Below are 12,594 nucleotides of genomic sequence, written 5' to 3' on the forward strand. Positions count from 1 at the left end.
TGCGAGAATGTTCCAGCAGAGGGAATAGCAGGTGCACGGGCTCCAGCTGCAAACTGGGAGAGCAGAGGCCCTCTGAGGAGGGCGTGGGCACGGGCCAGGAAGGGGAACACTGGGGGGCCAACCCTGCCCTGCATTCACCACTCCAGCCAACTCGCCAGACTCCTGCCCAAAGCATGCCCAAACCACCCTATTCTGTGACCGCAAGACCCTCTTCCCTGAGCCAGGACGCCACCTCCGTCCCTACTGTCCACCATGGCCAGCCGGAAAGCCCAACAGCAAGGCCGTCTCGGGAGCCATCTTTCCAGCAGTCGGCCAGGTTCTGTCCTGTTCCTGGGACCACCTCTGGGCCTCCCACAGCCCTGATTCTGGATCAGCCAGTCCTACATGTTCCCAAGCCTGGGGACACTGGGGTGTCAGGACCCAGCACAGGCATACAAGCCCAGTGTTGGAATGGTGCTACCACCCTGAGATGCCAGAGCCACATCCTGGTGAGGAGCTGTGGCCCCCACGGCCTCCTGCCTGCTGAGTGGCCCCTGTCTTGGTACTGGGGAAGGGATCTGATTACCAAGGCAGACTTCTTGGGCTTGGGGCTGGGAGATAGCAGAGGGTGGCTCCGTGAGGGCTTGCGAACATAGATCTTCCAGGTGGAGGACTCAGGGTTCTCAGCTGCATAGCACCTCCATGCTGTCTGAAACCAGCAGAAGGAGAGGTTGTCACCCACCCAGCCACCTGACAGGGCTCACGCGGGAGTGGAGGTCCACCAATCCTGCCAGTGCCCCAGCCCAGGCCCCAGGCCTCATGCACTGACTGCTGCTTGAAGCTCAGACACCACAGGACCTTTGCCTGTGAGCCCCGGTCCACCTGCCACCCCCCTTGCCCATCCCTCTTGCAGGCTGGCTTTGCACCAGGCCTGGAGATGCAAAGATGTGGTGGCTGCCTTGTGTCAGGACATGCTTGGGAAGTGCAGACAAAGATCTGGGCAGGCAAGCTGGGTGCAGCCAGTGAGGACGGGCTGCAGCAGAGGTCGCCTAGGGCCTGTGGGGGCGTCAGGCAGGGCATGTGCAGGAGCAGGGCCCCTCCCAGAGGCCCAAATGTTGGTCCCACAGCCCAGGTGCCGTCTGCAGTTGTGGGGAGCCTCTGGCAAGCACGTGGGGAAAGGTCTTAAGCCTCCAGTCTAGAGAGGCACCCATAGTGACCACCATGCAGGCGGTGACTAGAGGGGGAAACCCGTTGCCGGGGACCTGAGGGGAGGCCGTGCCATGTCGGGGGGCAGCAGGAGGGGATGCCCGGGGCCTTGTGTGAGGACGCATCCCTGGGGCCATGTCATTACCAGCCATGGGAGCCCGAGAAGGATGAGGAGGAGCAGGTGCTGGCAGGGTTCCTGGGTGACAGTGACAACACTAGGGAACCCAGGCAGACACAGTGGCCAGGGGCCCGCTCAGCACTCACACCCACCGGGACCGCCAGGGAAAGGCCACAGGCTCACCCATCCCAAGGCCCACAGGCCACACTGGTCCCCAGCAGCCCATGCGTGTCCTGTCCACAAACACATCACCCATGCTTCCTGCTGTGGGCCATTCCCAGTCCCCTTCCTCTGGGCCCAGTTCCTGCCCTACCACGGGGGGCATGTCTGCACCCCTGAGCTCACTGCCTGAACCCGGCCTTTTAAGGGCTGCTCCTTCCTGAGGCTGCATGTGGCCGCCCGCAGTGGCCCCCTCCCACGGGTTTGCACATGTGGCCTGGGCCAGTTTTACGGGCCTGATTCATGGTCTCCCTGAAAGGAGAAACCAGGGCCATAAAACCAGGCCTGGGGCACCCTGGCCCCTTGGCTTTCTAGCCACTGCTTTAATCTCCTTCCCGTCCAGGTGCGATGCCCAGGCCTGGCCTATGGGTTTCTGAGGCAGAGACCTGAGGTGAAGAGCCCAGCTGGCTCCATGGCTAACCAGCTCCTGTCTCGCTGGGGCCCTGCCCAGGGCAGAGAGCTCAGGAGGCTGAGGCGCCCGGCCAGGACTCCAGACCTCCCTTGGGGCCATTCAGCCTGGGTGCCTGGAGAGGTCCACACAGGCGCTGCAGCTGCCCTGCGGGGTAGAGGGCCCCCATCCAGACACGTGACAACACCCATGCTCCAGGCCCCCTGCCCGGCCACTCCTCGGGCAGCCCCTGGGTCCTCACCCCTGGGCCCCAGCCGCCAGCAGCCCTGAGGTCCCACCAGGCAATGAGGGGCCCCTGCACGCCTAGCCCACCCTTGGCACCGCCCGTTTCCAAGGAGTGGAGGCTGGGATGGGTGAGCTGGGTCCACATGGCACATCCCCAGGTGGGTGGTTCCCGACACGCCGATGCTCGTGCTCAGCCAGGCGGATGCGAGGCTGCGCGCCAGGACTGCGGGGGGCGTCCGTCACCTGGATGAGCGAGGCTGCTGCCGGGATCTGCCTGTTGAAGTGTTTTTGCCGTTGCTTCTGCTGGACCTTCAGGGCAAAGCCGGAGCCAAGGATCCCCTGGGTAGGAGCAGAGATAGGGCCACGTCCACACAGGCCACCACCAGCTGGCCCGCCACAGGGTGTGGGGTCAGAGATGGGGCTACAGGGTTGGCCTGGCAGGCCCCCCACAAGGTGGCCCAGCCCCCTGCCAGGCAGAGGGAAGCCCCATCCATGGAGCATGGCCACCAGCCTGGGACGGGACAGGCTGGGAAGGACTGGCTCAGCAGGCGGAGCTCCTGTCCACGGGACAGGCCAAGCCGCACATGTCCACATGCATCTGCATGGGCACACACCCTACAGCCATGTCACACCACACACGCTTGCTGCACGTGTACAACACATAGGACACTCCACAGCGGCAAGCCCCCAGGTGTACTGTACACACACTGCACGTGTGCCTGGGACACATGTACAACGCACACGCACCTGCACACACAAGCTGAGGTGCATCCCACGTGGCACATGTGACACCCACGCCCGCACACACTGAGCCCTCACGTCTGATTTCTGGGGCAGATGAGGGTCAGAGCCCCTCCCAGGCTACTAGTAGCACAGGCTCACGTGGCAGCCACGACTGGTGCCTTGGCCTCCCCCGCCTCGGGGTCTGAACAAGCCGGCTCGAGCCCTACTGTCACCACGGAAGGCCCACACTGAGCCGCTTCACGTACTTGCTACAAAGGACCCACCAGGGCTGGGAACAGGAGGGCAGGGGGCTTCCAGGGTCCCTGCAGCAGTGAGCTGGCTCTGAACGTGTCGCCTCTGTAAGTGGTGCTCACAGCGGGGAGGGGGACCCCTGCTGGCCCCAGAGCCCAGACAAGCCACCAAGACACCACCCCAAATGGAGCACATACTGCGGGGAGTGCGAAGAAGGAGATGGCGAAGACGGAGAAGCAGGAGGCAATTGTCTTCCCAACCCACGTCTGGGGCACCTTGTCCCCGTAGCCGATGGTGGTGACTGTGACCTGTGGGGGAGGGACAGTCGTCAGCCGTTGAGGCATCAGGACCTCAGGACAGCATCTGTTCAGCCCAAACCCCCCACTGCTCCAAGGCCTGCAGACAGAAGCTGGGAGACCCTCACCAGGATGGCCAAGGTCAGCCAGGACCCCCGTGCAGGTGTGCAGGTGCAGCGGATGGTTCTGGCCCCCACACCTGATGCTTAAGGGAGGCAGGTGCATGGGCCATGCACAGGCTTGGTGCCCATGGGGCAGAGGGCCTGACAGCCCCATGCGCAGGCCGGGAGGCCCACCCACAGGAAGGCCAGGTATGGTCCTGTGCTCCACATGCCTGCGCTGCCCCCCAGGAGTCCCCCCGCCTTGGCCACAGACATCGGCGCCGTGCACCCGCCCAGGAGGCCGGAAGCTCTCCCAAGGCTGGTCCTCAATGAAGGCCAACAAAGGCCCAGCAGGGAAGACACGCCACTTCCTGACGCCACCCAGGCACCAGATGTCTCGTTTGTCTTTCTTCCGAGAGAACCAGACGCAGCCCCATCCTTCTCGGTGGGGGAGTCCACCCAGGGCTTGTGGTGAAGTGACAGGGGCCCCAGCCAACCCCATGCTTGCCTCCGGCTGGCAGGTGAGGTGGCTCCCAGGGGGCCTGAAAACGACCTCCTGCAGGACGCAGGAGCCCACCCTGGCTGCGCAGGCCAGGGCACTCAGCGCCAACCACCCTGGCCCCCACAGGCCCTGTGTGCTTGCTGGGCTCTCCGCAGGCGGCTCTGAGCCTGATGGGGGACCCAGGGTGTCCGGAGCCACAGCTCCTCCTGTTGGCACCTGCACCCAGGCAGCAGGCACACCAGCTCCTTGCCTCTGGGAGGTTGGCCTGGACTCTCCCCTCCATGACTGCCAGGCCAGACCAGGCAAGAATTGCCTCTGGTGGTCCCGGGAAGGTCCATGCAGACCCTCTGTGTGATCCCCAGCCCCTGGAAGGCCAGCATGGGGAATCGGGGGCACAGAGGAGGGACTTGGGGCCCATTTAACAAACTCTGGCTGAAGATAAGGCCCAGACAGGAAGCCTCAAGCTCTTCAGTGGCAACTGCCTGCCCACCCCGACCCCCCTGGGAGACCCCCGGTCCTTGGGCCTCCCCGAGCCCTCCACCAGCCACGGGAGAGAGAGAGGGAGTGGAGAAGCCCCATGGCCTCAGCCCAGCAGGGATGCACGCAGCACACACAGACCACAGAGCCGCTGGAGCCGGGTAAAAGCTCTGCAGCAGTCAGGAGCCGCCGAGGAAGCTGAGCAGCAGGGGCTGAATTACACCGCGGGGCACCGGACAGGCACACCGGCCACCACCCTGGGACTGAGGCAGGAGGGGCAGTTCCTGCACCCAAGGTCTCCCCACTGCCTGCCGTGGCCCTGCATCTGTCTGTGGTCAGGGGGCTTCTGAGAGGCTGCTCTCAAGCTGTCTACCCCAACAGCCCACACGGAGCACTTCCCTGAAATGCCATCATCCCTCAAAAACATGGATTCTGCACAAACACAGAGCCACCTACCGCCCGGGCACGTGGGTGCACACTCATCACACGGACAGGACCCCGCATGTGCATGCAGACACACGTGGTAGCCTATCATGCTCAGGCAGCAACATGGCACCCACATGCGCATGCATGGCATCCCCATTGCACAGCCAGGCCACATAAAGAGCTGGCTGCAGGGTATCCTCCCTGGAGGGCCTGCACCTCACGTGGGAGGCCTGGGCCCCAGCTGCTCTGCAGGGGGCCTGGGTGTGTGGAGCAGAGGCTGGCTGGGGGCTGCAAAGGGGGTAGGGACCCAAGACACTGTGCCCAGCCCGCTTTTGGGAAATCCAGTAATTTTTCATAAAGTTACTTTATTCAAGTAAACATATAATGGGTCTGTTATTTTTTTGATGAATTAATAACATTTTTTACATTTTTCAGCTTCATTTCCTAATGTGCTAAGTGCTGATAGGTATGACCCATGTGAACAAAGTTCTCTGGGGTCTTCAGTGATTGTTAAGAGGATAAAGAGTCCCTGAGACCCATAAGTTTTGGGAACAGGCCTGCAGAGAGGGGCAGTGGTGGCCTCTGAGACACGCACAAGCAGGGGAGGCCAGGGAAGTTTAAGGGCACCGGGGAGCTCAGCGTCACAGCAAACAACACGTAATGCAGCCTTTGAGATTATCAAAATTAGTGCAAAAAAAATCCATGAGTGGAAGATAAATGTAGGTGGGGGGGAGGGCAGGGCCCACCAGGAAGGCCCTGGGGGCAGAGGGGAGCGTGCGCCCAGCGGGAACCAGCTCCCTTGGTGGGCAGGGGCCCCCACGGGCAGGTTGGCCTGCTGAGTCCATCGGGGACTCCCTGCCGGCTGGTGGGCAGGGGTGGGGGTACTCAGGCCAGGTGTCCCCACCACTGCAGCAGAGGGCACAGCTCGGCCTCAGCCTCTGGGACCCCAGCACAGACGCTCTTTGTCACGTTAACGACATCCTGTCAGCCCTTTGAGGCAACTCCGAGCTCCCATGGACCTGTTTGTTTTTCCTGGATTCAGACACAAGCAGCCTTAGAATGGGCCGTTCCACAGACTCGTGCTCGGAACACGCCCCTGACGGCGGGCAACCCCCAGGCCCCCAACATGGGAGACAACTCTGCCCCTGCAGCCCTCGCCCAGGGCCTGCCGTCCGCCCCAGGCAGCGGCACACGCAGGAGGGCTCCCACGCCAACCCAGGGGCACGTAGCGCTGGGGACAGGACAGGACCGTGGAGGCGGGCCAAGCTGTCCTCGTGCTCTTGGGGGCCAGAGCTGGGCTTGTGCTTGCCTCCCTGTCTTTGCGTACATTTTGAGGGACAGGAAGCACTGGAGAACTTTCTGATCTCCTCCCCCCACCAAGTCCCCCTGACACATTCTGCCCCAAGAAGCTGGTGCCCGTGTCATGTTATTCTCTCCTTTCTAAAGCAGCCTCCTGGGGACAGGGAGATGGGGGGGCCAGCCCAGAAACCACGACTCTACTGGGGAGGTGGTCAGCCCAGAGCCCCCCTAGGCCAGCCCATCTGGAGATGCCATGGCCATCTATCCAGAGGGAAGGGCAGCCCAGAGTGGGGGCGAGGACAGTACCAGTGCATCCGGGGCTTGCACTGAGGGCCGCACCTTTGTTTGGCAAACTCCGACCATACCGTGAGGTACTGACCCCCTTAAAGGGGAAACTGAGGCAGGAGGGGCAGTTCCTGCACCCAAGGCCTCCCCACTGGCCAGTGGCTGAGCTGGCATGGAGCCAAGGCCAGCCTGACCCCCATCGCCACACCATGACACCAGGCAGACTGGCAGCAAAGCCCAGGAGAGCCTGCCCCGCCATCCCAGGTCCAGGCCTTGCCCGGCCTCCAGCCGCCAACCTGCCCAGATGAGGCTGGAAGAATGGAGCCAACGAGGGCAGCCTTGGGGGAGGAGAGGCGGGGACAGAGGGCAGACCCGGGGTGGGGGACTACGGCAGGGCAGTGAAGGGCAGGACTGGTGGTCCCCGGGCACTTTTAGCACCAGCGCTTCGTGGGGCTGCCCCAGACAGCCCCGGTCTGGGGGCAGACACAGGGATGTGGGAGCCAGGGAGCAGCCCAGCTGGGCATGCAAACTGGGTAAAAACAAAGCAAACACGTACCCCGAAATAAACCCACTTCCTCACAGCAGGAAAAAGTAAACAGTGGACACAAATCCAGGCCCAGGGCTCACAGCCTGACCTTATCATCTCACTCCCAGGAACCTCGAGTCCGGTGTCTGCACCCCAGTGTGGCTCACAGACCAGCTGAGCACCAGCCGGGCCGGGATACATGGGCCATTGAGAAGAGGCTTGTGCCCAGGGGTCCACGCGACAGCCGCAAAGCATGTAGGACAGGCCTCTCCTTTCCCTGCTCCTGAGTGGGACCCAGGAGCCCCACACAAGCAGATGTGATGCTGGGCCACGTCCCCCTGCAGCACAGACAGGCTAAGGCCCCATGTGCAGGAGGCCCTGGTGACTCTGCCTTGAGGTTTCAGCTCAAATGTCACCTTCTCAGGAGGCCCCCCAGGGACCCCACAGATCACAGGTACATACCACGACTGTGACTCTGAAAGTGGAAGGCCAGGGACTGGCTGATGCCTGGCTGTACCCCAGTGCCCGGCACAGAGCGGGCCTGTAGCAGCGTTCCTGATGTCAGATCCATATGGGAGAAATGTACCCTTGTGCTAGGGCCAGACTCACGAGAGGACCCCGTCTTCACGGCAACAGAAACGCTTTCCCTCCTGGATCACGGCCCTCTTAGCGAGCCCCACGTCAGCCCTCGGAAGTAGACCAGGTGCTGCTCCCTTCTCCAGGTGGAGAAACTGAGGCAAGGGGCAGTCACATGATCCATCTAGCCCCAGGGCCTGTTCACTGGTGCGGCTGACTGCACCCCAGGGAGCTGACTCCATGGTCTGCCTGCCCTGTCTCTGCCTCACTCCCATGAGGCGTTACTCGTTCACGAGCCCCTGCCCTGCCCCCAGCCTTGCCCAGATGCTGGGGATCAGAAACACAAAGCCCCTGGCATCTAGGAGGGGCCAGATGCATCAAGAGGAGCCACTGTGTGAGGAAGACGCTGGAGGTGGGGAGCTGGTCAGGGGCAGGGCAGGGCTTTCACAACCTAAAGGGCTGAGGAGTGTGATTAGGCTATGGCAGCCACAAACACTTTAGTGTGAATTAGCTTGCTAGGGCCCATTGTTAAGTATCTGGCTTTGGGGAATGCCAAGTGAATCGTGGCTGGTAACAGCCCCCTAAAACTTATACCCAGCCTTTACTGTGTCCTCTGGGCTCCAGGTGCCCAGGCTTTCTGTGTTCTCACTGATTCACCTGTCCAGATTCAAGGAAGGAGGTACACACACTCACTGTGCACATGGGCCAGAGATTGGGTAACCTGCGCAGGGCCACAGTTGGTCAGTTGTGGAGCTGGGATGCAGCTCTTCATCCCGGCTGCACCCTATATAAGAAATTACTCCAAGTGTCGGCCACTGGGCAATAAGTAAGGGAAGTGGACCTGCCTTGTAGACTCCTACTCAGCCTGCAAAACCCAGCTGTAGAGGCCCTTCCTTGAGGAGGACTCTCTAGCTGGCTCCCAGAGCCCACAGTTCTCACCCCGATGGTCCATAGCCACAGGACCATGCTGGGGTGGGCAGCAGCTTGGGGTCCTACAGACCCTCAGTTTAAGCTGCACAGAACTCCAGGCAGAGGAAGAGCCCTGGAATGGGTGGGGTCTGAGTGCTGGGGCAGATGCTGGACCCTCCACCCTGGGGTCCACAAGGCCTCAGTTTACCCGGCTTCAGAGGAGGTCCTGACACTCAGCCTCCTCCCCCCACCACGTGGCAGTGCTCACAAGGCCTGTGAATGTCCAGGAGGCCCTGTCCTCTGCCAGGCCCCCGTTCACCCTCACCCTCCAAGGATGCAGTACAGCCTGGAGGCCAGAACCTTCTGGAGCCACTGGCCAAGGAGAGTGAACACGACTCAGACTATTTTAATGGCGGCTGAAAGGCAGGGAGGGCCTTTCAGCTTTTTCACTCTAAATTCTAAATTTAGTGCAGGGGTAAACAGAGCCCAGCAGCCTCCTGATTATGGAGACCCCCGGGCGCTAAACAGACGAGTCCGTGTCTGCAGAAACTGCCTTTCCCTCCACTCAAACTTTAACACAAACAAATGCATTTTGTTCCAAGGGCAAAGAAAAAAGTCTGAAATCCTCCCCAAACACTTCAGCAGCCAGGCGTGGGGTGCCGCACTTGGGGGAGGGGAGAGCTCTCACGCCAGCCGGGCATCCCCACCAGGGGTGGGTGGGAGGACAGGGGGCGCTCAGCCACTCAGCTGGCACCTTCGCTTGACAGCGCAGAAAGAGGCTCAGTGAAGGGAGGGGACCTTCCCAAGTGCCCCAGGCCCCCTGAGGTTCGTGTCCACCCAGACCATCGGAATAGGAGCTTATGGGGAACAGGTGATTACGTGAAGGACCTGAGCTGAGATGGGCAGGTGTCCTTGAAAGAGACAAAAAGATGGGGCTGCAGCCCCAGGATGCCCGGAGACCCACAGCTGGGAGAGGCGGGAGGGGGCGGGAGGGAGCCCAGCCCTGCCCGCACCTTCATCTCGGACTCTGGGCTCCAGAACTGGGAGATCACAGTTCTCTCTGTTGTTTGAAGCCACCCAGTCTATGGGACTTGGCTGTGGCCACCCCAGGACACTCTTGACTACTGCCCTGGGTCCATGAGCAAAAGCACATGCAGGCACGTCACTCAAGTCCATCTCTGCAGTGCCCGCAGGATGCTGAGGATGCTGAGGGCAGCTGGGGTGGCCCCCATTGCACAGAGGCACCTACAGCCCGGGGCGTGTGAGCATCCACAGAGACAGTGCCCCACAGGCTGGCAGCCACGCACCCACCACATCCTGGCACCCTGTTTGAGGGGCCACCCTACCCGTCTCTGCGAGGCTGAGTGAGTGTGGCCTGCAGGTGAGCATGTGCACAGTGCAGGCATCAGAGGTGGCCTGGTCTGCAGGCTACCCCCGCCACTGCCGTGTGCCCCCCAGCAGCCCCACCCGGTAAGCAGACCCTCCCATCTGCCCAGGAGAGGCCTCAGGCAGGGGACTGGCACTTGCCTCCGTGGTCGAGCTCACTGAAAATCCCCAGTCAGGGCTGCCCCGTCTTGCATTTCTTGAGCTGTTTGTCTGAGATGCGGGGGAACACAGCCCATAAGTCAAGCCCAGGCCACTCCCGCCCAGACAGCTGCAGGGGCAGCCGCTGTGATGAATGGGAGCCATTTGCCCCCCAGCCCTGGGCGGCAGGGCCCCGGGTGGCCCAGGGGCATAGGGCCTGGTGGGAACAATGGCCAGGCCAGGCCCATGGTGGCCAAGGCTGGGGCTGCAGCTGACGGCGTGGGCCAGGGCACCAGTGCCAAGCTGGGCACAAAGGGGCCGTTTTCCCAGCGGCGGGCGGATGTTTGCACAGGTGTGGGAGGGGGGCGCACTGCCGGGACCAGGCAGCAGCCCCGGGGCCAGTCCGGAGCACAGCCCAGGGCTGGGCACTGCTTATCGGCCGAGCCTTGGGCAGTCACCCACATGCTTCCTGCCATGGTGGCCAGACCCCAAGACCCTCCTGGCTCTGGGCAGCCTGTCCCTGAAGAGGCCCTGCCTGTCACCAGCACTTGTCCCTTCCACCCGCCCCAGACAAGCTTCCTGCTGGGGGCTGAGCCCTCCCACACAAACCTGCTGGGACCTGCTACCTGGGTCTGAGGGGGCCCAGGCAGGCAGGAGGGGGCACCGACAACAGGCAGAGGCCAGAACCGGGACCTTCCGCAGCCTGGGAGCTGGGTCAGCCTGGCACACTGGACGTTCCAGAAAACACAAACACGCTGACTTGGCCTGTGTTAGGAGCCCTCCCTGCCTGCCCAGCCTCACGGGGTGGGGACCTAGAAACAGAGGGGCACATGCCAACCTAAGAAGACACAGAGCTGCTTCCTGCCCCACCTGGGCAAACTGGGATGGACATCCCTTCTGGAGCAAGGCCTTTCCCTTTTGGGGAGGAAATAGACTGGGGATAGACATGGCCAGGGCCCGGCACAGCCACTGTGTCCCCTGCCCAGTGGCCCCTGGATCCTGTGCTGCCCCCAGGCTCAGCCCCACACCAGGGATGCTGGATCCCCACAGTGAGCAGGGTTCCCGAAGCACACAGCTTAGACACCCTGCAGCTGGCGGGGGCCCCAGCCCCGGGCAGCCACGTAAAATCCGAGCAGCTCTCACCAGAGCGTCTGCCACCCCACTGCAAGCCTGACTCCCTCGAGGGAGCCCCCCAACGTCGCAGACCCCTGCCCACCGCCTGTGGGATCATCTGCCCCACTGCCCCCCCGTGCCTTCCCAGAAGACTGGCAGCTCAGGGAACTGAAAGCCACCCACACTGTGCCCTGGCCACTTCCAAGCCAAAGCCAGTGTGCTGGGTGCTTGTGGGAGGGGGAGAGGGGCACCGCTGCCTCTGCGCTCAGCACCCAAGGGGCCCATCTTCACGGCCAGGGGAGCCTCCGGGCCCCGGGCGGAATGCAGGAACAGCCCACACCTGCCTCCAGGCCAGCAGGAGTCTGCAGGCTCCTCACGGAGCAAGGGCACACTTTCCCCTTCCCACAGGGCCTCCCCACCTGCCGTGCCGTTTGCTATTTAATGTCACTCTCAGAGCCAGCGCAGACCCTCGTAGATGGGCAGGACACATGACTGAACCCCTCCCCACCCCTGCACCCAGGACGCTGCAGGGCAAAGGGCAGCCGGAGTAGAGATGAGGGATGGGCAGTGGAGCACCCCGACGAACGGGGCTCAAGCCATGCCTGAGTGGAGGCTCCAAGCCCCCTCCCCACACCCCACTGCCCTGTTGGACTTTCCTTACACAAGTTCAAAGACAAAAGCATTAAGAATAGGAGACAGCAGCCTCGAGCACAAGGCCCTTCTGAGCACAGGGCACCGTGTGGCCACCCGAACACCATGCGCACTTGCCGCTGCTGGCTTCCACCCCAGAGCTCTGCACAGGCCGCGTTTCGAGCATTCAGGCCAGCAGACTATGCCAACGAGAGAAGCCAGAGCCCCAAGGCCCGTGGCCATGTCCTGCCCCCTCCTCCACCCAGGGGCCTGTGGCCGGGTAGCCCTAACACGGGACGGCCTGCCAACTCACCACCCCCCACCACAGGGCATCCGCATAGCTGCCGAACTCGACCCGGCCTGACTCGTTCACGGCGTCCTTCTCGGCCAGGTACACGAAATAGGAGGAAAAGATGAGGCCCAGGAAGCCGATGTATAAGGTGGTGATCAGCTCCTAGCAGAGCAAGCAGAGGGGGGGCCAGTCAGTCAAGCTCACCAGCACCCAGGGCGCCTGTGAGACACCGGACACACGTCACGGGCAGTCGGGGCCTGCCTGGCAGCAAGTCCCTGCGTTTACCAGAGATGCTATCTAAGTCCAGCACATTTCACATATGCACAGTGGCACTCAAATAGCCTCCCCTTCTTACTCCCCTCCATGGTGGCTCGAGCTGAGCCTCACCGAGAGCCTGGCAGGGACCCAGCTGTCACCTAGACACATAGTCTCAGGCTTGCTCAGCTTCTGCTGACTGCTCGGCCCTCTTTCCTGCAGAACTGTGGTGAGACACCTCTGCCCTCATGG

At 62.4% G+C, this 12,594-nt stretch overlaps 1 protein-coding gene across 7 annotated transcripts in view; it reads right to left on the reverse strand.

Moving 5' to 3' along the window:
- The window catches only part of KCNQ1 (potassium voltage-gated channel subfamily Q member 1), a 329,509-nt gene that overhangs the window by 228,755 nt on the left and 88,160 nt on the right, over nt 1-12,594 (reverse strand). For 6 of the 7 annotated variants that reach the window (XM_037011470.2, XM_037011475.2, XM_073217331.1 and 3 more), the window contains 4 exons: nt 12,109-12,249; nt 3,329-3,439; nt 2,400-2,495; nt 566-688 (listed from right to left, as the gene is read on the reverse strand). In XM_037011470.2, coding sequence (XP_036867365.1) covers nt 566-688; nt 2,400-2,495; nt 3,329-3,439; nt 12,109-12,249 — 471 coding nt within the window. The remainder of the gene's footprint in view (nt 1-565; nt 689-2,399; nt 2,496-3,328; nt 3,440-12,108; nt 12,250-12,594) is intronic. The other variant, XM_073217330.1, reaches the window with a different exon arrangement.

This window comes from Manis javanica, chromosome 11 (genome assembly GCF_040802235.1).
Source record: "Manis javanica isolate MJ-LG chromosome 11, MJ_LKY, whole genome shotgun sequence".
Classification (NCBI taxonomy): domain Eukaryota; kingdom Metazoa; phylum Chordata; class Mammalia; order Pholidota; family Manidae; genus Manis; species Manis javanica.